Source organism: Dipodomys ordii, unplaced genomic scaffold, assembly GCF_000151885.1.
Source record: "Dipodomys ordii isolate 6190 unplaced genomic scaffold, Dord_2.0 Scaffold53, whole genome shotgun sequence".
NCBI classification, from domain to species: Eukaryota; Metazoa; Chordata; class Mammalia; order Rodentia; family Heteromyidae; genus Dipodomys; species Dipodomys ordii.
Genome location: NW_012267269.1, coordinates 1,291,147 through 1,315,817, shown reverse-complemented (window position 1 = coordinate 1,315,817; position 24,671 = coordinate 1,291,147). Strand labels below are relative to the sequence as shown.

At 39.7% G+C, this 24,671-nt stretch overlaps 1 protein-coding gene across 4 annotated transcripts in view; it reads left to right on the top strand.

Moving 5' to 3' along the window:
* Positions 1-23,983, top strand: part of Zdhhc21 (zinc finger, DHHC-type containing 21) — a 121,384-nt gene extending 97,401 nt beyond the window's left edge. Inside the window, exons 8-9 of one of the 4 annotated variants that reach the window (XR_001175230.1) lie at positions 17,908-18,021; positions 22,737-23,983. Coding sequence is in view for 1 of the 4 variants with exons in the window: in XM_013020806.1 (XP_012876260.1) it covers positions 17,908-17,931 (24 nt within the window). In the remaining 3 variants the exon portion in view is untranslated. Of the gene's footprint in view, positions 1-17,907; positions 18,053-18,497; positions 18,543-18,865; positions 18,889-22,736 lie in introns of those variants that run through there. The other 3 variants (XR_001175231.1, XR_001175232.1, XM_013020806.1) reach the window with 3 other exon arrangements.
* Positions 23,984-24,671: the final 688 nt, after the last annotated feature.

Below are 24,671 nucleotides of genomic sequence, written 5' to 3'. Positions count from 1 at the left end.
TGGTAGAGCGCTTGCCTTGCATGCCTGAGGCCCTGGGTTTGATTCCTCAGCACCACATAAGCAAAAAGAAAAAAGCCGGAAGTGGCGCTGTGACTCAAGTGGTAGAGCGCTAGCCTTGAGCTGAAGAGCTGAGGGACAGCGCCCAGGCCCAGAGTTCAGGCCCCACGACCAGACACCCGCCCCCCCAAAAGAAGAAAAAAAAATCTTTATTAAACAGAAGGGTTACAGTTACGAAAGTCAGGCAGAGAGTACATTTCCTTTTGGACAATGTCACCCCTTCCCTCTCCGTCTCCCAGGTTTTCCCTCCCATCCCACCCACAAGTTGTGTAGTTCATGCATCTTTCTCTTATGGCCATCATTCACCCATCATTCACTGGGGCAGGATATCTTGAGGCTCCCTAACTTGTGGTTCTTCCTTGTTTTCAGGCCCAGAGTAGTAAGTAGCTCAGTCTTGAAAATGTGCCTCCTTTCAAAATAGTGTCTGGTTCTCTAAGATGTGGAGAGTGCTGTGATGGATGTCTTCCCCAGTGCTGGCCTGCCATATAGGAGGATGCATTGTCACATTCATTGTCACACCAAATCTTCCTCTGGATTTAGTGCTTGTGAGAACTCCAGGCTTCTCCCAAAGCTAGGCCTGACAGTCTGTTGTCACCACAGCTGTGCTGCTTACTTTGCGGTTTGGAGTTCAGCTCTTTCTCTTCCCTGGGGAAACCAGGACTGGAGCTGTAGACTATTTTCTACTCTTTTCTCCAATGTCACCTTTGTGTTTCTCCATGTTCTTTAACTGTTACCTCTTTGTGGATTTCTGATACTCTTCCCAGAATGTAGTCTGTCCTTTTTTCCAGTCTCTTCTTATTCACAGTTACATGAAGAAAACTTCTAATCTTTTTTCGTGATTTTATTTCAAGTGTTGTTCCCCACAGTCTTACCTAGTGATAAGCAATATTTAGTAGGTGCCAGGCACTATTCTAAGAAGTTTCATGTTCTCTCATTTAATCCTTAAAATGGTTAGTTGGCTGTAAAGGAAATGCAAATCAAAACAACATTGAGATTCTATCTCACCCAAGTTAGATTGGTCAAACTTGAAAGAGAATTTGAATAATAACAAATGCCGGTGGGAATGTGAAGAAAAAGGAGCCCTATTGCACTGTTGGTGGAAATGTAAACTAGTATAACCACTCTGGATGGTGGTGTGGAGGTTCCTCAAAAAACTACACACAGATCTTCCCTGTGACCCTGCCAACTTATGGAAACAGCCAGATGCCCTACATCAGATGAGTGGATCAAGAAAATATGGTACATATACACAATGGAATTTTACTCATCTTTTAGAAAAAAAATAGGTCATTTTTAAGGAAATGGATGGATTAGTACAAATTAATGTTAAATGTGGTAAGCCACACTCAGAGAGACAAATGACATGTGTTTTCTCTCATTTGTGGAAGCTAGATCTAAAACACAACTGGACATGATAACTTATGCACAAACAAACTAAAAGAGGATACACTTAGGGGAGGAACTTAAAGGGATAACTCCTCTGAACATCTAAAGTACTATTTATCAAAACAAATTCCAGGAAATGGAAACATGTTTTTAGGGGTTTTTTGCTGGGGGGAAGAGACACTGGAATGAAAGGAAGAAGGGTGAGCAAATGCAATCATTGTATTCAATGTGTACACTATGTAAAAATGAACCAAGTAACTTGTGAGTAGGGACAGAAAGGAGAAATGGAGGAAAGTGAAGGAAGGGTGACATTGTTCGAGAAGCATTGCATTAACTACCTGGCTTACAGAATTGTAACCCTTGTGTACAACTCCTTAATAATAACAAAAATAAAAATTAAAAATTGGCTGGTTCCATTAACATCTATACTTTATAGATAAGGCCACTGAAACCAACTGCAAGTCAAGGGTCAAAGTTGACATTCAGATCTCTCTGACTCTACATTTTAATCACTGTTACACTATCCTATTATCTGAATTTTCTAAATGAGAAAACCAAGACTCAAGTAATGGACTTGCCCTAACCCAGCTAGACTTTAGGTCATGCCCCCATCTTCTAATGACACATTCTGATCAAATTGATAAGGGAGATTAGGCAGCATACAAATAACCACACTAGACGGCAGAATAAGAAGGGAAACAGAAATCATAATAGATGCCTGTTATTTATGGATCAGAAGAGTTATATTACGTAAATAAGCTGTGTCTAATAGGGTGAATAAGATTCTTAGAAGCTGAAAAAACCAGAAAGGACATTTTTTGATGAATGGAAGAAAATGAGCAAAAGAACAGATATGGTGAGTTCAAAAGGCAACAAATAAGAGTTCATCACAGTGCAAGGCCTAGTGAGTGTACTGAAAGACTATACTAGAAAAGCTATGTGTGCAAGTTTGAAGGATTTGCTCCTACCTTACTGAAGAATGAAGGGCTTTTGAAGGCTTTTGAGCAAGGACAGTATTCTGATCAAAGCCAGCCTTTTAGAAAGATTGTGGCAGGGAATACTGAGACTACAAGGAGGCCATTGCAGTGATCCTTGGGATCTAAACCATGTGGCAGAAGTGAATTCAGAAACGCAGCGTGGTGAGGTGACCAATATCACAACTGTCTATATGTTGAAGGTCAAAGAGAGGAAGATATCAAAGGTAGTTCTGTATTTGTGCCTAGCTCACTGAAAGGATTATGTTGCCATAGATAAAAATGGGAAATAACGGAAGATGAAAATTTAAAGGGGAAGATGATCTCATTTTGGAGTAGAGTAACTTTCAAGTGCAGATAATTGAACATCAACGTGAGTAGAAAGTGCTGCCAATCATTGTAGCATTGAGGCTGGCATTGTAAGAAAGGTGGGTTAGGCCATCAAGGTAGTCATGGATACAAGAGGGACACAGCACAATCTCTAGGCACTACTTCATTTAAGGGGCTGGCAGGAAATGAGGATATCTGACAGGTAAGAAAGGAAGCAGAAAGGCAGAGAACCAAGACAGTGATAGCATGAAAATCAAATAAGTGAGTTTCTAGGCAAAAGGAATGATTACCACTAGGAGATATGCAAATTTTCAAGAGAGCTGAGATGAAAGTTTCTTTTTATTTCATTTTATTGTTCAGATGATTACAGAGGGGCTACAGTTATATATGTAAGGGAATGAGTACATTTCTTGTCGAACATTGTTACCCCCTCCTTCATTTTTCTCCCACTTTCCCTTCTCCCACCAATTCCTCCCCCGCCCAAGTTGTAAAGTCCATTTCCAACATAGTGTCTTATGAGTATCGCTTTTGCATTGGTTCAACTGTTTTCCTTTGTCTTACCATTTCGTTGTTCCCCTGCCCTTCCCCAAATTGGATAAATGTATATACAAGACACAGGGTACCAAAAAAGAAAAAAAGTGACAACAGGAGATAAACCAATGGGAAAAAAAAGAAAGAAAAAAGAAATAACTTCACACAGTACATTTAAAACCACCACAACAAAGAAAAACCTCTTGTTTCCATATCTTGGAGTTCATTTTTCCCTACTCCTGGGCATTTACCCAAATGAACACAAACAAGGCATAATATGTTTCATCACAGCACTATTTACCATAGCTAAGATATGGAACCAACCCAGATGCCCCTCAATAGATGAATGGATCAAGAAAATGTGGTGTATATACACAATTGAATTTTATGTTTCCACCAGAAAGAATGATATTGCCCCATTTGGAAATGGAAAAATTGGAAAAATGGAAATGGGAAAAATACATTAAGTGAAACAAGCCAGAACCAAAGAAACATAGGTTCCATGGTTTCCCTCGTTTGTAATAATTAGTATGTCTAGGATAGTCCTAGCAGAGGATCACAATAGCTCAAGAGCTATGTACATATGACCATATGAAATGATGCTAATCAGAGAAAGTATCTTAAGAGCAGATTTGATACTAGCATGGTGCTGAAGAGAGAGGAGTTGGAGGCAAGCAAGTCAAGTAAAGCAAAAGGCTAAAAAATAAGTGAGTCCGACCAGGCAGGATGATGGGTAGCTAACTCTCAAGAAATTTGCTGGTAAATAGACAGGCTTGTAAAGGCACAAGGTTAATTCAAACTTATTTGCAATTTCCAGTGGCATACTACATGCAAGTCAAAGAAGTTTTAGAGGAAATGGAAACTTAAAATGTTAGAAATGGACACAAGGGAGGTTTCAAAAGTAATTTAATGGTGAAAAATTCCAGGACCACAGGATAGAAATAAACTTGCAATTTAATATCACAATCCTGGCTTTGATACAGCATTCCATTAGTAATTAGAGCAAACTACTGCCTCTGGGGGGAAAAGTTACTCCAGTCATCTCCAAGTCAGACACCAAATTTCTGGAAGTAACTAGCAGAGCACCTGGCAACTGCTGGACCTTATCTTGTAGATAAACAAGGTGCTTTCTCAGAGTAACACAGTATTCAGAGTTATCTTATTGAATACTTCAAAGAATTTGTTTTATCTCCCCTCTTCTCTCTCTCCCCACCTTCTCTTTCTCCCCACCTTCTCTTTCTCCTCCCTCTCTCCTCTTCCTTCCCCCCTTTCCCCTCTTTCCTCTCTTCTCTCTTTTTTCCTCCCTTCCCTCTTTTGTCTTTCCCAGGGTTGGAGGGAGAGAGAGAGAGAGAGAGAGAGAGAGAGAGAGAGGTGTCCAGGTCCAGGCTCTGGGTTGAGAAAGGTCATCACCTGACTATAGAGCGGCTTAAAGGATCCAGGGCCCAGCTGCTTCCTGTACATTGAGCAAACTCTCCTGTTTTCAGCATTTTGCTCTGCCTCGCAAGGCAGTGAGACCCTGAGTCTGTTTCTCTGATAGTTGTGCTTTGTTTGGTTCTCCATGGCTGCAGCCACTGAGTCTCTTCTGGTCTGCTAACTTGTATATCATATATTTGCTAGTCACTTCTCCAAGTTCTCTTGGCTCTTGTGGGTTTATTATCTTTATAAAAGCTCCTTTATATATCCTTTTTACTAACATTTCATGAAGAAAAATAATCCATCTTCAACTTGACTCTTGAGTCATAAGTTACATCTAAAATGATCATTTGAGGGTGAGTAGTATAGGGGAATGATAGGGCATTTAAATTTTTTAAAAACCTGCAAGCCCTAAAATGTATATTTTGAAAGGATTTGGCACCATATTTAGGAAATAGGGATCACAGCTTGTATGGACACTGATATAAACTGGACCAATGTCAAAGGCAAGCAGACAAAGCCTTTATAGTAGATTGGTTACCAAAAAAATGTGTCCCAAATTTTTCTTCTTTAATGCTCTTTCCTTGTAATATCACTTTAGATCTTTTTCCTCTATTAGAAGAGTCTATTTCCCAAGTGCTGAAACAGGGCTTGCCTTGGGAGAATAAAATATGGCAGAGGGCTAATATGCTGTTCAGAGTAGCCCAAGGGGCTTTACATCCTGTACTTGCTATCTTGGAACATGCCCAGTTGTCACTAGAACAAGCCCAGTACTTGAGGAGGATGAGAGATATGTGGTCTCAGCCTCATTTTGCTCCAGCTGAAGCCATTCAATTCCCAGAGGGACTTGTTAAGTTTGTAGCTTAACAGGTGAGATGAAAAACTTACCTGAGTTGCCATCAAAATGATGAGTAAAATGTGTGATAGTAAAGGACTATCTGGGCGGTATTGGCTACTAGGCTCGAACTGACCGATCTACCTCACGGATAGAGATTTGTTGTTTGTTTTTTATTTTGGGGGGGTCGGTCTTGGGGCTTGAACACTGGGCCTGGGCGCTATCCCTGCGCTCTTCAGCATAAGGAGAGCGCTCTACCTCTTGAGCCACAGCGCCACTTCCGGTTTTCTAGTGGTTTATTGGAGATAAGAGTCTCACGGACTTTCCTGCCTGGGCTGGCTTTGAATCGCTATCCTCAGATCTCAGCCTCCTGAGTAGCGAGGATTACAGACGTGAGCCACCAGTGCCTGGTTATGGATAGAGATTTGAAGAGGTGTTATAGAACCCTGGGAAGAATACTGGGTAAAATGACAAGATCAGACTCATCTTTTGTTGTTGTTGTTGGTTGTGGGGCTTGAACTCTGGGCCTGGGAGCTGTCCCTCAGCTCTTCAGCTCAAGGCTAGCACTCTACCATTTGAGCCACAGCGCCACTTCCCAGATTTCTTCTTTTGCTACCAGCATCTCATGTGTTCCTACAGATGGCAAATCACTTCATCTCAGCCTGCAAACTAAAGGCACTGGGAAGTGAACCAGATTAAGTGGTGTTTGTTTCTTTACATATGTTTAAAATATCCATCCTGTTCCCATTATTATATAATGGGGGGAAATCTATAATTTTTCTTATTTCTCTGATAATTTGGATGCAGCCAAGCTGGCAGGCATTTCAGACACAAATGGTTGAGGACCAAACTACCATGAGATCTTTTTTTGTGTCAGTTGTGGGGCTTAAACTCTGGGCCAGTACACTGTCCCTTAGCTCTTCACCTCAAGGCTAGTGCTCTACCACTTGAGCCACAGAGCCACTTCTGGTTTTCTGGTGGTATAATGCATAATAGAGTCTCACCGACTTTCCTGCCCAGGCTGGCTTTGAATTGCGATCCTTAGATCTCAGCCTCCTGAATAGCTAGGATTACAGGCGTGAGCCACTGGCACCTGGCCCATGAGATCTTTGTAATCCATTCTGTGTCTAAAATTCTGTGAGCTGAAGCTCTTCCAGTGGGTTTAGGTATAGCATTAGATATTTGTTCCATAGTACCTATGTTTCAAAATTTTTCTCCCTTCCTGCCTCCCAGTCCTGAAGTCATATTACTTTTCATCTTTCCTGCTTTCTGTAGCCACCCCAATCCATAGCCCAGACTGCTGTTTAAAAGTCATAACCAGCCATGGACTAGCCAACAGTTTTTGTACTCATTGTCAAGTCTAATTCTTAGCTCTCCACGGACTCCTGATTATTAGAGAAGAGCCACTGGATCTGGTCTGTCTCCATCTTAAGGGGAAATCAACTCTGTTTTCTTATTGTCTTCAAATCATCAATTGTGTAGCATTCTGGATTCTTCAACAAACTGCTTTAGGTTTCCTGTGTGGCAGCTTCTTAGGCTGCCTGAGCCAATGCTTCTAGAAGATCCTCAATGTGTACATTTCCTTTATGCCCAGGTTGCCCAAACCATAGTGTCTCTTCTTTGCTGTGTCTCTCTCATCAAATAACAAGTCTTATCAAAGCCTTGGGTGACAGTAACCTTGCTCTCATTTATTATTAAGCTCACTCTGTGTGTGTGATGGGGTTCAGGCGGAGATGAGTGGAAGAGTTCCTGTGAACTAAATCCATCTGGTATTCTCTCTTCTCATCCCAGGAAAAACAATTTTCTTGGGACATGAGACAAAAACCAGTGGCTCCCAGCCTTGGGAAAGGGGGTGGGGTTTGCAGGAGCAAGCCTTCCAAAGCTGAAACTGCTCAGCTCAGGGATGAAAGAGACACCCTGTGCTGTGGCTGGATGACCTGCAGATCTGACCCTGTCTGGCTCTGTCTGGCTCTAAACCAGCTAAAGAATCCAGCATGTCTTTGGTGCCTACTCCACCCGGTTACAGTCATGGACAAATCTGAATAATTTCAGATAGGTATTAAGTCCTGTTTAGAAGGTAAAAATCATCAGGGGTCAATAAAGTTAATTTAACTTTTTTTTCTTGTGAAGTTAGAGCGATTGATTAGATAATGTGCAGCTGGTGTATGTACTTGTGAGCCTGCTACCACTTCTGCGTACTCAGCCAGCACTGAGAGAATAACCTGTGAGGGATTTCCTTGCTTTACTGTAATGTCATCTCAATAAAATTAGCCTTTTCATGTGGAAAAAACAACAACAAAAACCACTAGAGTTTATTGTTTTTTCATTATTGGGCATTGACTGAGTTAAGGCTACTTCTGTTGCTGGGTAGATGCTTGCTGGCCGCTTTCAGAGAAGATGTCTTGGTTGCAGATCAGCCTGTTTTCTTTCTTGAGGACTTAATTTGTCATGGTAAGAACTTCAGCTTCTGGCCTCTTCACTCTCATATGCTCAGCAGTGGTAGGTCCTGTATGTTCTAAGGTAGACACATAGTATCACCAGATGAGTGCTTCTCTGTGGGGCAGCTGTGTTCCACATAGGGCTGGACACCCACTGGCCAAGTGACCCCAGGCAATTTGTTTGACTTTCTACTACTTTTATTTCTTATCCATATATAAGGTAAGTCACACAAATGGTCTCCACCAATGCTTTTTATTTCTGGTGTTGGTAAAGTGATTGTAGCTCTAGTTTGGGAGCTGCTGAGGTATGTGGGCTGGGAGCCTTCTTCTACATGGTTCTTGATGAACAGATCCAATTGGAGTTGGTTTTCCTGACCTCTGGCCAGTTTTGGGTGTCATTTCTTCAGGGTGAAACACTGAGGTTTGTTTTTACATTTATTTACTTTTATTATCTTTATCTGTTCAGAAGAATTGCATTTAACAAAGTGGTTTATGAATAGAATATATTGATCAATGGCACCCCTTTCAACATGTTCACCCTTCCCTATCTATCCCTTTTCTCACTCTTACTAATTTTGTAAGATACACATTTTGTTCTTATCTGCATTCTCCCCTTCCTCTCTTCATTTGTCTAGCCCTTTTCCCTTGACCTCACCCCACCACTTTCTAGTACCCACTTCCGGGTGTTTCATTTTGCTGAACTTGGAATTTTTGCCTTTCTATTCAAGTTGCCCTTTGAATCTGAAATCTGTATTTCAGCTAACACATTTGTATAGTTTTATTTTTGTTTTTGTTTGAGATCGGGTTTTTCTATGTAGACTCTGCCAGCCTCTATCTTGTGATATTTCTGCCTCAGCCTCCAAAGTGCTGGAATCATAGGCATGTGCCATAATTTTATAGGCATGAGTTTTTTTCCCAAATAGAATTGCAAAACTAAATAATATTAATTTTCAATGCAAACATGTGCTTTATAGTGTGTGTTTTTTATTTGACCCTTACTTTAGTTGGAAAGCAGAAAACTAGCAGTTTTTGACATAAAAAGAAAATGAGTCTTCACCTCTCTTGTCTCATACCCAGACTCATTCAGCTAGTGTCGGTGAAATTGCGTGAGAATTAGAGAGGTCTGAATCCCAAACCAAAGCTCTCCATGCCATCTACAATCACTGCAGAATTGAAGCAACTCCTTAGAATAGGCGACAGTTTTCCACCTGTGTTTTCAGTCTTTCTCCCACACAAATTTCACGAGTTTCTGTTGGTGGTAAGAAACCAACCATAACTTCATGCTATTTTCAAATTTCTTTCTCCAAGGATTGAGAGTTGGGTTAGAAGTAGAAAAGAAGCACACGAAAATCTCTGTAAAATGATCCCAGTCACTCTTCACATCCAGCTGCCTCCAGTTCTAGAGCAACACAGGGGCCACTCTGTACCAGGCCTGGCACTAGGAACACTGTAAGCCAGATTTGAAGGTATCTCATAAGATGTCTTAAGTAAATCTGTGTCATCAGTAGCTAGAGGATTGAGAATGCTCAGTATTTTGATCCCTTGTATTTTTCTCCTCAAACCTAGTTCCTCCATTGTCTAATACCAGAAGAAAATTAGCTGAGAATGACAGAGCCATTCTGCTGTGTCTCCAGGTAGCACAGCTCAAAAAGAGTATACTATGAATTACATGTGTAATTCAAAATTTTCTAGCAGGTCATGGGGCTTGAACTCAGGGTCTAGGGGCATTTTTGCTCAAGGCTAGCTCTCTACCCACCTAAGACCCAATTCCACTTGTGGCTTTTTTGGTGGTTAATTGAAGATAAGTGTCACAGACTTTCCTGCTCTGGCTGGATTCAAACCAGGATCCTCAGATTTCAGCCTCCTGAGCAATAAGGATTACAGGTATGAGTCACTAGAACTCATTCTAGTTTAGCAGTCATATTTTTAAACAAGCAAAAGAGTAATGCTCAGAATTGATGATATATTTTATTTAACCCCAAATACCAAAAATGTTATCATTTCAGCATGCAATCAATATAAAAATATTATGAATTAGGATTTGGGTAATGAGAATTGAACCCAGAGCCCATGCATGCTGAGCGCACATGATACCACGGGGATAGAGTCCACTTTATATCCACATGTCTCAAATCATTAATGGAGACATTTTGACTGTTGCTTTTGAACCCAGTCTTTGCAATCAGATGCTGCCTTTGGCTGGTGCTGCCCTCTTGGACAGGGCACTTTGGTTTGCTTCAGAAAATAAGCTCTGAGACAGCTTCCTGTCATTTGGGTCTATCCATGGAACACCAGGACACCAAGAATCCTGGACAGGGGCCCTCTGGATTCCTGGTCACATTTGGTCACATTTTCTGGGAGAGACTGCTTTGTCTTGCTGTGGATAGGTGATTACCCATATAGAGATTAGTCTTTCTTGGGCCCCAGCATCCAGCAGCCTCCTTACCTTACCAAGAAACACTTTATTGGCTGAGCCGGGCCGGCCTGCAGGCACACCTAGGGCAAGCTCTGTTTGCAGCTCTTCTGAATCGCTCTTTCTTCTCCAAGCACACAAAATGCTTTACCCTGACTTCCCCTCCCTTCACAGCAGCACAAGGACCTGTATGGAAGGCACACAAGGCTCCCTTTGTTTCCCAGCTTGGAGCTGAACAATAATACCTGCTCTCCATAAAAGTCTAACCCTGCAAAGCCACATTTTTGTCCCTTTTCTTCCTTTTCCATTTTTACAGAGCCAACAATCAAACCTTCACTTTTCAACATTTAACCTTAGAAAATGTGAGCAGGTTCTCACTAGTCGATTTTGAGAATTTCCTAGTTCCCTGCCAGGGTTTGTCTTTCTGAGAGGAAGGTTAAGTAAGAACTGGGCCTTCGTTCTGAAGGCTTCAGAAATCTCCATATCATGCCCCCTGATAAATAAATAGGTGACCTTATGTCCCCCTCTGTTTCACAGTAAAGCCATTTCCAGACTCAGAGGGAGAGGTGTGTAACTGTGTGGTTAGGTTGTCCTCAGAGAGAATGGTATAAGAGGATGGAGGTCATGATCATCTGGGAAGATGAGAGCAAGCAGTATTTGGGCAGGAGAAAAGTGAGCTGCCTTTCTCCCCACAGCGGACAATCTCAGGTAACCTGCTTCCTAATGAGGGCTTTCAGGTTCTGGAAAGCTTACAACTGCACTGTAGCAGGACAGTTGGAAATTCAATCAAAAGATTTTCCAGCATGGTCTTAGATAAACCTTCCACAACAGCACTGAAGACGAAGCAGTGGTAGGGGGTACAGGGCCAACTTTTCAGGGATCCATTACAAGGTGCACTGAGCATCTATGATTTAACCACTCACATGACTAAGTACTAGCAAAAGAGTGGGTGAAATTTGGAGGAGACTTAGTTGGTACTGGAACTCAGAGCCTAGCACTTACTTGGCTGATGCTCTAACCCCTGAGATATCCCTTCAGCCCTGCCTTTTTGATGATTATTTTAGAGCCTAGCAAAATGTTCTTCCATGGCTGGCCTTGAACTTCTATCCTTCAGATCTCAGATCTCAGCCTCCTAAGTAGCTAGGATTATAGGCATGAACCACCAGCACCCAGGACTGGTGGTGACATATTTAGCTTTTGTGTCAAGAATCTCTAGATTGACAATTGGGAAAATATATCCTGAGAGCCAGCTTTGGCTAAGGACCTGATTTTTGCTTGCCGTCTTAACCACTTTAGAGTAGATAGTTTAGGGCTGGGATGTAACTCAGTGGCAAAGTAATTTCCTAGTAAGTATAACATCCTGAGTTCGACCCCCCAGTACCAAAAAAGAAAAGACCCTCCCAAAATATAGTTAAAGTGGATAGTTTATTAATTAAATATATTAACACTGTTGGGCAACCAATGTCTAGAAATCTTTTCATTTTGCAAAACTGAAACTCTACCCATTGAACAACTATACCTAGCTGCCCACAGCCCCTGGTAAGGACCTCTCTGCTATTTCTATAGTTTTGACCTCTCTAGGCACCTCCTATAAGTAGACCCATGGTTCATTTATCTAGGGACACTTGGCTTGCCTCCATCTTTTGTCTAGCATGAATAATTCTGCTATGAAAATCAGTGTACAGATATCTTTTCAAGACCCAGCTTCGAATTCTTTTGAACATCCACCCAGAAGCGGAATGAATTCTGAATCATATTGTGATTCTTTTAATTTTTTGGAGGAACATTGTGCTCCTTCCCAGAGAGGCTATACCATTTCACATTCCTACCAGCAGAGCACCAGCACTCCAATTTCTCTACAGCTTTGCCAATAGTGTTTTTCTTCTTTATTTTCTGTTTTTAATGGTAGTGATGCTGATGCATGTCATGTGGTTTCTCATTGTGGTTTTTGATTTGCACAGCCCTAATAATGAGTGGTGTTCATATGTTTTCTGGTCATTTGTGTATCTTTCTTGTAGAAATGTCAACTCCTATCCTTGGCACATTTTTTTAACTGAGCTCTACTAGTGGTCTGTTTTGCAAATAGAGTTTTATTGGATTACCGTCCCTTTATTAGTACCCAACGTGTACTAGACTTATAGTTTGTGACTGTTTTCCATACTACAATATTGGAGACCATATGGTAAGAAGTCTAAAGCATTTACTGTGTAGTCTTTTATAAATCATAAACACAAAGGCTGCTCACACAGAACTTCACAAATGATAACTTTCACAGGCGTTCATACACTATGCCAGGATATGGCACTTTCCAAGGAAATGGAGCTTAGGTTCTCATTTATGGCTTGCTTTTGTTCTATGCCTCACAGCACTGGCCTGAAACCATTTTTGCTCTCTTCAGACTCTCACTTTAAAACCTTCCTGATTTTTTTCAGAAATGACCTTGCCTCTTGTTCTTAGGGAAAAAATACAGCATGGGGGCTACACTTTTTCAAATTTCTCCCTCCCTCTCCCTCCTTACCTTCTATAGCCTTTGTTCTGTCTCAGAGAAGCTATTACCTCTACCTGAGCCCACAATCCTATCTCACCCCTCTTTCCTGGAGGGTGCATTAGCTATATAGTCACTTCTTTCTATTTCAGTCAGTTCCCTGCCAATTCAAACAATGTGACTTTCCTGAATGTATAATCTATCTATCTATCTATCTATCTATCTATCTATCTATCTATCTATCTATCTATCTATCTTCTTCCCCCTCCTCATCTATCTATATCTATGCATGTCACTTCTTTCCCTAAATGTAACTATCTATAAGTGTAAATATAAAATGTCGATATAAGCTGGGCACTGGAGGCTTATGCCTATATTCCTAGGACTCAAGAGCTTGAGCGCTGAGGATCATGAGGGTCCAAAGTAGAGCTGTGGCCTGCTTCCAGCGGTAGAGTGCTAGCCTTGCGTGAAACCGTTCAGGGACAGTGACCAAGCATATGCCATGACTGACAAAAAACTACGTACATATGTATAGGTTGGCCTATATATCACATATATAAAGACATTTAATTTGCACCTTTTCCTGCCTCATTCAATAGGCTCATCCACATACATTGGTCTCATATCTTGATGCTTCTTTCCAAGCTACCCTTGACTGAACATCTTTCTCTTACAGCCTTGGTCATGGGACTTGAACTTTGGGCCTGAACGCAGTCCCTCAGCTTTTCAGCTCAAGGCTAGTGCTCTAGCCACTGCATCACTTCCGGTGTTCTTATTAGAGATAAGAGTCTCATGGACTTTCCTGTCAGGGCTGGCTTTGAACGGCAATCCTCAGATCTCAGCCTCCTGAATAGCTAGAATTACAGGTGTGAGCCACCGGCATCTGGCTCTTACAGCCTTCTAAAATATTCAATGTGGGTTCCTATGTAGTTCTGTTTAAAGTGAAAAAAGACTTCTTTACACACACACACACACACACACACACACACACACACACACACTTCACTCTTCTGCATCCTCTATAAACATAGAAGAAGTTTTAATAGATTATACATTCAGAATTTACATTAATATAAATAGGTGGGCATTTTTCATCATCAAGCCACATTATCTATTATGGTATTTCCTTTCTTGAACATTTTTTTATTTTACCGTAAGTTAATATAACTATCATGATTTTCAAAAGGTTTGTTATCCTGTAAATCAATTAGTGATTCAAACCAGAGCTTGTTGCCAGAAGTTAGAATCTATCTGAATGTATCCACAGTCAGGTAGTCCATGTTTTTGTTGTTGTTTTGTTGTTGTTTATGCTCTTGACCTCCTCTTCTTGACTCATGCTGTCCTCTTACCTGATTTCGCACTTTGGAATGAAGATGAGTCAGGGAAAGGTCACAGAAGCAGAACATGTGCATCACTCCTATATTTGCAGGAAGTGCAGAATGGGAGCAATTGGAAGAGAGGGCTTCTTTTTGTAAGAAACATGGTACTTCAAAGGAACACGGACATACAACTCACCTGCCTGTGCAAATAGCTCCCATTTCTTCAGCACTTAGGACTTGCCAGGTTTTGTATGGAGTGCTGGAACCACATGGTTTCACTCAACCCAACAGACCTATGAGATTAAACCATAAAAATAAAAGTGTATTTAATTTAAAAACAAATGAATCAATGGATGGTTTATGTGGATGAATATTCTAGTGACAACTTTCTCTGTGGACCAAGAAACTTTTTTCAAAACTACTTTCCCAGAATATAAAATTTTCTTTAAACTCCTTCAAAGTTCACCTTCTCCTATCTTTTTTTTTCTATTTATCCTAAAATGCGACATAATGGAAAGTGGCTGACCCTTAATTTCTGGCTATTTTTATTATGCCCAAATGAGTACACGTATTCTGTTCCACTACTTTGTTATTCTTTTCCATATCCAACATACATACACATTAGTCATAAAAATGTGACTTCCTGCTGTATTTCCAGTGTAACACATGAGTGCTCCATAAAATCTAGTACAGAAAATGAAATGTAGTGTAGACAGAAGATTTTATCTATTCCTGTGGCTCCCTACAGCCAACTCATATCATGTAATTCTACTTAGCACTTCTGGACCATTTCCTTCCAAGTCCTTTCCAAGCATTACCTAAGTGATACAGCATAGGTGAGGGGTGGGACGCTGGGAACCTGAACTATAAATGCAGAACTGTTAAACCCAGTTCGGAGGAAATTAGATTTTAGAACTGGAAAAGAAATGTGGCCCTGACACTAACACCCTGTCTCACTTCAAATGACCAAACCTCCACCTCTACTCCAACATCTCCATGAGGACAAGGAGGATATTATATTAACTGTATGGAAGACTGACAAGTGGTTTTCCAAAGATTATGAAAAGCTGTAATTCCCTAGGGGCAGCCATATTAAAAGTTGGTTGTTGTTTTTTTCTTCAAGGTGGTTAGCAAAAGAACTACCAGCATGTTGTGGTCAAGACACAGGACATAATAACTAGAAAGGCCAATGTTCAAGAACATTCCTCGTTTTAAATTGCAGTAGTAGCACTTGCTATTTGTTAAGTGCCTACTGGGTGCCAGACATGAGAGATAAAGCATCTTTAATTTTTTTTACAGCGCTCAACATAAGGTCTTGAAGCCTCAAAATCCATGTGCTTTGCCCCAAAGTCTTTGTGGTTCCTGTTAGCTGTAATGTAGGAGGATCCGCTCAAAAAGGCACCTTTTAGGAAATGTTGTCAGAGAGAAGGCCAGAAACTATTAGCATATTGCACTCACTGAATGTTATTCTTTCAAATGAATCCTTTTCATCTTGAATAAAGGGATGAGAACAGTGAAAGGTGGGACCACTGGGGAGTGAGTCTTGGGGTAGCTTTCAGTTATTAGCTATAGACTTCGGAGTCACTTGCAGTGTTTTAAAAACAATGGCATATAGTACAGGTCCTGTTTTTATGTGTTGTCTCCTCCTACTCTGGTGTAAATCCCAAGAAAAGATATCCTCCAATTCTTGGGGAAGAGGTAAGCTTGACTAGTTTGTCACCATATCTGACTCCCACTTCTGTCTTCTCCCTCTCCCCCCCCCCCGCTTTTTTTTTTTGCCAGTTCTGGGGCTTGAACTCAAAGCCTGATCACTTTCTCTGAGCTGTTCTGCTCCAGGCTACCACTTGAGCCACAGCTCCACTCTGGATTTTTGCTTGCTAGTTAATTTGGTATAAGAGTTCCACAGGCTTTCCTACCCTGGCTGGCTTCAGACTTCAGCCCTCAGATTTCAGCCTTCTGAGAAGCTAGGATTATAGACATCAGCCACTGGTGCCTAGCCTCTTTTCTTATCTTTTTATTAGTATATATTAACCATATAAAGGAGTTTGACTATGGTATTTCATACATGTATGAAATATGTCAAGGTGAGGTACAGAGGAGTTACAGTTACATAAGGTAATACGTAAGTTTCTTGTCCAACTTATTACCCCTCCCCTAACCTTCCCTCCTCCCACCCCCACTCCCAAGTTGTACAGATCATTTCCAACATATGGTCTTGTATATATCGCTGTTGCATTGGTTCCCCCTTGTTCTTTGTCTCACCATTCTGTTGTTCCCTCTTCCCTTTCCTAATTGAAATAAACACATACACAATACAGGGTAAATCAAATACAGTGACAACAGGGGATATACCATAGGGAAAGACTATACAAAAGAAACAAAAAACACACAGTACATTGCATGTACTGTGTTGCTATTGCTCTACCACCATTCTCCTTCCCTTTTCCCAGGTTCTTAAGGGGTTGCGTTGTACCATCTTCATACATAGACATATGTATTTCAGTATTTTCACCCCTTCTGACTTCCTCAATGTCTCATACCCTCAAATAATTCCTTAATTATGTAATGTTTGTGTGTGTGTATACATCTATGTGTACTTTTTAGATCTAGATTCTGAATATGAGAGAAAACAGGCAGTCTTTGTCCTTCTGAACCCGACTTCATTTAATATGATGTATCTAGTTCCATCCGTTTACTTGCAAACATGTTAATTTCATTTTCTTTTTTGCCATGGAGATTATTTTTTAGATTTAATTTTATTGTCAAGGTGATTTACAGAAGGATTATAGTTTCATGCATACGATAGTGAGCACATTGCTTTTCAAACATTGTTACCCCCTCCCTTGTTTTCATTTTCTTTATCCATTCATCAGTTGAAGTACATCTAGGTGGATTCCATTGCTTGGTTACTGTGAATAGTGCTGCAATAAATATGGGTGTGTTCTGTTGTATTCTGACTTATCCTTTTTTTGGATAGATACCCAAGAATGATATTGCCAGATCATATGGTGGCTCTAATTTTGTTTTTGTTTTGTCTTTTTTGTTGATGTTGTTGGTCATAGGGCTTGAACTTATGGCCTGGACACTATCTATGAGCTCTTTTTTGCTCACTTTGAGCCACAGTACTACTTCTGGTTTTCTGGTGGTTAATTGGAGATAAGAGTCCCATGGACTTTTCTACCCAAACTGACTTCAAATTGCAATCCTCAGATCTCTGCCTCCTGAGTAGCTAGGATTACAGGTGTGAGCTACTAGCACCTGGCTCTAATTTTGTTTTTTTTATACCTCCATACTTACTTCCACAGTGATTTCACTACTTTGCATTCCCACCAACAGTGTATATAAGTCCCATCCTCCATTTTCACTAGCATTTGTGGTCTGGGCTGGGCTTAAGTGTCCCTTAAAGCTACCTTTTTTTTTCTTTTTAAGTATTTCAAATGCAGGGTGTAAGGTTTGTTCTTCTAGAATCCAAATAAATTCTATAATGTCTCAAAGAGACAAAAGTTTGCTGATTGTGATTCTGATTTCATATTCTCAACTTTTCTCACTGCCTTTGAAATCTAGTTCATGAGGGCCAGAGGCTCTGTGGGCTTCAGTTTTCTCTTTATGATGTCTGCCCTATCTTCCTTGAGAATCAGCATTTCCATCAAAACACAGAGGGCTAGACAAGACTGTTTTTGTTTTTCTTCAGCCCTAATGCATTACATTTCATATTATGTTTATCAGATGCAAAAGAATGTACAAAATTGAACTTGGAATAATGAGTGCATAAATGTAACAAGTAGTATAACACAGAGACTGTAAGATCAAAATTACTGGACTACTAAAGCAACAAACTTGGTAAGTTTAAGAAATAGTATGTTTATATAATGTGTAGCATTTTTTTTGATTCCCAATATCCTGGTGTGCTTTGAAGAGCAATATATTAGCAAAAAAGAACAGATACTGTTAAGATTCTACTTACATGAGGTATTTTCTGTGGTCAGATTCATGCACAGACAGAACGGTGGTTACTGAAGGCCAATGATAGGAGAGATGTGGAGTTACTCGTCAGAATTTCAGTTTTATAAGCTAATAGGACTTCTGAATATGGGTGGTATATTCATGATAAAGAAAATACATTTAATTCCACTGAAGTGGTAAGTTTTATGGTATTTGTGTTTTAACCACAATTTTGAAAAGAGATAATGTATAACACATTCAGCTACAGAGGATCTGTTGTATTTCCATATTTTTATTCAAGTTGCAGACATCTATTTTTTCCTAATAATAAAAGTTGGACACATAACATGGAAAAGCAAATTTTTTCTTTGTAGATGACATAAACATACCTTGAAAACCCAGAGGTTCCAGTGAAAATATTAGAAATATGAGAATTCTATAAGATGTCTGGTAAGAGAATTGATTTTAAAATATTCTATCTTTAGAGTATTCTTAAAATATGTAACGAAATAGCAATTTCATACAACTTTAAAATACTATATATAGAAATAAGAAGGGCTTATAGAATCTGAATGAAGGAAAACTTTAAAGACATGACTTAAAGTAAGCATCAAAAGTAAGCATCAAATTTATATATGTTTTTATATTCCATATATATATGCACACATATAGCTCTTGTCACAGCTGGCACTCAACCATTTGAGTGATGTCTCTAACCTGGCTTCTTGCTGGTTATTTGCAGATGGAGTCTCTCAAAATTTTCTGCACATGATAGCTTTGAACTTTGATCCTCTGGATTTCAGCCTCTTGAAGAGCTATAGTTACAAGTGTGAACCACTGGCATTTGGTTCCAAAACATCCTTAACTAAAAATAGAAAAGGAGCGCTTAAACTAGATTGGTGTCTCTTGTATCAAAATGTATTATGAAAGCTAAAGTAATTTTAAATTGTTGAGTGGAACAAAGATGCAATTCAAAAATAGAACCAAAGTGTATAAAAGAATTTTCTACATGATAAAAGTGTGTTCCAAATAATTTGAGGAATAGTGTACTTTTATTTAATTACAGAAAGGCATTGGCCCATGAGAAAAAGTTAAGATTTTGTTTTTGATGCAAACTAAGTTCCTGAGGACTTAAAAATATCAACTTAAAGTAACTAATTAAGGGCACAGAATGAAAACACAAGAGATACTCTTTATAATGATATAGTGGAAAGGCCTTTAAAATAAAGACTATTGTACCTGAAATGAAACAGAAATAGTTAAAAAAGTAGTATTTCAAAATGAAAAATTTCTGCAAAGAAGTATAGTTGATAACGTTGATAGAACATGTTAAGAACAATGTCCGTAGGACCTAAAGTGTTCTTAGAAATAACTAGTAGGGCTGGCAAGGTGGCTCAGTGGTAGAGTGCTTGCCTTGCATGCCTGAGACCCTGGGTTCAATTCCTCAGCACCACATAAGCAGAAAAAGCTGGAAATAGTGCTGTGGCTCATGTGGTAGAGTGCTAGCCTTGAGCTGAAGAGCTGAGGGACAGCGCCCAGGCCCAGAGTTCAGGCCCCACGACCAGACCCGAAAACAAAACAAAACAAAAAGAAATAACTAGGAAAGACCAATCATCTAATTTCAACTCACCCAAAAAAAGAAATCAGCTCATAAAAAACTGTTCATAAATGTAAAAGCAATTTTTCTTTATCATAAATTGTATTAATGTCATAGAATGAAATTTTATAATTTTATAAATTCATTTGACTTTTAATTTATATAATTTTATGTATTTTAAAAATAATTTTGTTACAGTTTATTGTATTTAAAAATAATTTTTAAAGCAATATTGTTTTTATTATAATCTAGACGGTAATACTAATTTCAAAAGGTGATTTGCCATTTCATACATCAGTTGGGCAGGGTCTGTTCTATTGTATGGGTAAAGCATTCAGGAAAGTAAGCACTATCCCACTGTTGTGGTTTGAGTAGGAAGTGTTCCCCCAGGGTTCATGTGTTGAAAGCTTGATTCCCAGCTGGGAGGTGACTGCATACCAAAGATGAAAATGCTTCAATGGAGTAATTCATTGATGAGTTCATAGCTGAATGAACTATTAGCAGGTGGAGGCTAGTTGGAGGAAGTAGACTATTGAGGGTGTATTTGAAGAATATACATCATCCAAGTTCCTCCCTGTCTCTCTTACTCTCTGCTTCCTGGCCGCCTTGAGGTGAGTATCTTGGCCACATGCCTGCCACCAGGACCAAAGCAATGGGTCCACTGTACCTTGGACTGAAACCTCTGAAAGTGTGAGCACAAGAAACCCTTTCTCCTTAAGTATTTGTCACAGTACTGAAAAAATGAGGAACACATTCATCTCTTAATAGAAAACAAAGAGGAAATTTCCTACTTATGGCATAATTGACATCTTAGGAGGCCTTTTATACAATACATATCAGTAATTTAAATGCGCATATTATTTTATCAAATAACTTTTATTCTAAGTATTTAGCCTCAAGATATACTTTCATTTGAGAGTAAAGTCATATGTGTAAATCTCATTTCAACTTTGCTTGAATATGAAAGGAACAATGAATCTTTCTAAAAATAAAAGATGAAGTAAACTATGGTATTTTCATTCAGTGGAATATTAAGTAGTCATGAGAAGAATATATTGGATATGATTATATTACAAGGCCAATAGCTTACAACACGCAGAGACAGAGACAGATCCAATCATATATGCTCAATTCATATTCAGTAAAAAAAGAAAACAAATAACCATGAAATGGCTGCTATTGGTAATTTTTAAGCATATGAATTGAACAATAGTGTTCAATTTTTGCCTGCCAATGGGGAAATATGTAAGAAATGATAACAAGATTGGTTAGGCTATATATTTACTCATCTTTTTGTTGGGTGATTTAATTGGTTGAGTTATTTACTCATTCCTTCATGTATTTAGTATTTGTTGTATAACATGTTGACAGGTACTGAGTTCTTACTGGAAGTCTAGTTGATAGAAGTATTAATTCAGATTGTGGCATATCAATATACACTGAAAATGTTCACAACTCTTATCAAGTACTTTACTAGAAATTGACCTGGTATATGAAATCAGCTAAAAGTGTGCCCAGAGGTACTTCGAAAGATATCAATAAGTCTACAGCATAAGTGAGCATGGCAAAGTAGGCCAAGCTTTGTCTTTCTCATGTGTATACCTCTTGGGTTTTGACTTAGCAGATTTTCTCTCTAAGGGATGGATTCCCTTTCTCCACCTTTTTATTGTGGGCTCATCATGTGACTTGAGTTGGCCAATTTACATTAAAGGCTTTTGTACCTTGAGAGGTGGTGTTGGAGATCCTGAGATGGCAGTGGGAAGAAGCCCAGGTCTCCCCATGAGGTTAAGAGACCACATAAAGAAAATCCTGGCCACACAGGTGTGCCAGCCATCCCAAATTCTCCACAGAACTATGAGCTAAAGAAGTAGTTCCTTCAAGCCATCATCTATGGGGTGTGTATGTACATGTGTGGTTTCTTAGACAAGTTCTCATTATGTAGTTCAGACTGGCCTCAAACTTACCACCCTGCCCCAGCTTCCCACAGGTGTGCGCACTCAAACCTGGCCAAACCATCAGATTTTGAGGGGATTTTTTTTGACAGTCCTAGGGCATGAACTCTGGGCCTAGGTAATATCCCTGAACTTTTTTTGTTCAAGGCTAGTAGCACTCTACTACTTAAACTGCAGCTCTACTTCTGGCTTTTTGGTGGTTAACTGGAGATGAGTCTCAATGAGTTTCCTGCTCAGGCTGGCTTTGAACCACAGTTCTCAGTTCTCAGTCTCTTGAGTAGCTAGGATTACAGGTGTGACAGAATAGCACCTGGCTTGGTGATTTGCTTTTAACCAAGAAAAGGCTAATTGATTGTACTGGTAATTGAAAAGAAATTCTCTCCAATTTGTCCAACATAGGCTAAAGAAAATATCATTTATCCATAGGAAGAAATACAATTCTGCCACTATTTATAGTATGATAGTATAGTATTTATAACATGGCACAGTATGATACTGACATTAGAAATTATTCTCCATGGGCTGTTAAATGAAAGAAAATTGTAATTGTAAACAATTGCATAAAATATGCCCTTGTTTCTGTAAAACAAATGAATGATGACTATGTCATAGTCTAATACATCAAGTTATACCCTAATTTTTAAATTTTTTTTAAAGTTAAATTCTTTGCTTTTCTCTGTGGTTTCAATTATCTAACTTGGATGAAAAGAAATAGTAAGACTTTTTTTTAAGGTGATGTTGAATACTGTCTGATTTCTTTGGGTAATATTTTAATTAATTAACTTTCCAAAAAAGCCATTGTCTGTATTTCTGTCCTGCTCTCCAGGACTGCCTTCCATCCATGTCTTTCCCCACCTTTGCACTGTGAAATTTCCATTTGCATCCTTGCCCTCAAGTTCCCTTTCCGTGTCTTTCTTTTTCCGTGGTGTTGGCCTCCATGAAACATTCATTGCACTTTTATTCTCTGCTTCCTTTCCTGTCTCTGCTCGGGTTCCCATGAAGGATTTGTGTTTGTGAATGAGACCTGAGAGCATTTGGCTACAGATGTACTTTCGTCTTTTCAGGAAGCAACGCAACGTGAGAAGACCTGGATGGGATGAAAGTGACCAAGTGCCGGGGAAGCTGCTGAGTGGTTCTGGGAGGTGGTAGAATTCGTGTGCACGCTGGAGATACCCTGAGTCTCCACCCGTGAGGAAGTGCTTGCAGGCGCCATGCAGAGGGAGGTGCTCCCAGAGTTCACTCTGAGGGAAGTGTTCACTGACTCCAGTATGAGGGAAATATCCCCAAGCCCCCCACACAAAGGAGATGCTCCTAGACTCCATGTAAAGAAAGAATGCGATGACCACACACCAAGCCTCCCCCTTAACCTCCACCGCCCCCCGGCCTCTTCTCCCAGCCACCTGCTTAGAGTTATTGTGTCATTTTTGTCTTTTTTCTAGGGAGGTCACTATAGTTCTATATTTTCCAGAATGTTTTTTAAAATTGATTAATCTTGAGGTAAGTTCCTCTTAACTGGGGAAAACTGAGTACCCAAACCACTGAGTGGTTAGAGCGGAGTTTAAAAACTAGATTTTTACTTTAAGCTTCCACAAATAGAAACTCTGAAAAGGAACAATAAGACAACGTTGTTTCATTTTGCTATTGAAAATTTAAAACACCAATAAATGAAAACCTAAGAATTGATAGACTTGGATTAGGAAAAACCGAATTTATTTTCTACCTATATGTATCTCTCTACTTACCCATCTTCCCCTTCATAGATAGCAAGGGAATACATTTTTTGAGGTGAGTTTGTGTCTGCTCTGTCACCATGTTTATGAAACATTTGGGGGCAATTTTGAAGTCTTTGTATTAGTTTTTTCAACCCTCAATCAAAATGCTAAGTGATGCAGTGCAATTATGTGGTTTTATGAGCTTTAGGATAGTTTTTGGTTTTTTTAATTGGTTCAGCCCCATGTTTTCCTAATGGCTACAAATGATTAGAGAAGGCTTGGAGCTATGAAATCTGCTTAGTGAAGGTAATCCTGCCCTGGTAGTCATTCACTCTGCCTGAGGGGGAAAATGTAGTGCTTAATATATTATCAGTGTAAATGGTTGCACCAATGCTAAACTGCATCAACTATCAACCATGCATGTGTACTAATCCATAATTACAGTCAAAACACTTTCTTGGAGTAACCAAAGGTTTATCTATCTTTGATTTTTTTTAACACCATGCATCAAGAATGGGAATAAATTCCTCAAAGCTATAACTAATCAAACTAAAACACATGGCTGTTAAATAAAGGAGCAGATCGCTAAGAGAATAATACTGAAATAATGTGGTTTGAATCAGTTTCTTTTAAATAACATAAAACTGCACTTATGACTGCACTATGCGTTATGAGGAAGGTCAGCTGACACTATGAGGGGAAAGAGCTAATGCAGGCTCTCAAACTCAGAGAGCAAAGTCTAGGATGGTGTACCAAGTCAAATTGGTGCTTTCAAGTGTGATGAACATAAACTCTTGGTTTATCCAGCAAACGTTTGTCACAGGTTGTGTCTCAGCCATAGTACTAACTGCTCTGGATACATGGCACAGGCTTTGTCCTCAGAAAAATGTAACTAGAGCCTACAGGTGGGCAGTCACATCTACATTTCTGAGTGCAAAGTAGCCTGAGTGATAATTAATGTGAACTCTGCAAAGAGAGATGATCACAGACACAGAGATTTCCAGCATAGGCATTGGGGAGACGTGGTGTCAGTCTCATTTCTACACTCCTTCCATGGGCACATTTATTCCACTTCACCAGTGTTACAATTCTCATCAGTGGGATAAATAGTATTAGTAAGGTGGTACCAGTGAAAAGCTTATACTCATGAAAGCACAGCTGCAATCTCCCTTGCTTTGTAAGAGACTGGACAGAGGCTTGTGGAGAAGTCAGTTACTCTGGTTTACACAGCTGGGTGAGAGAGTAGTGACATGCAGCCCATGTTCGCTGCTCCACAATGACATCTGA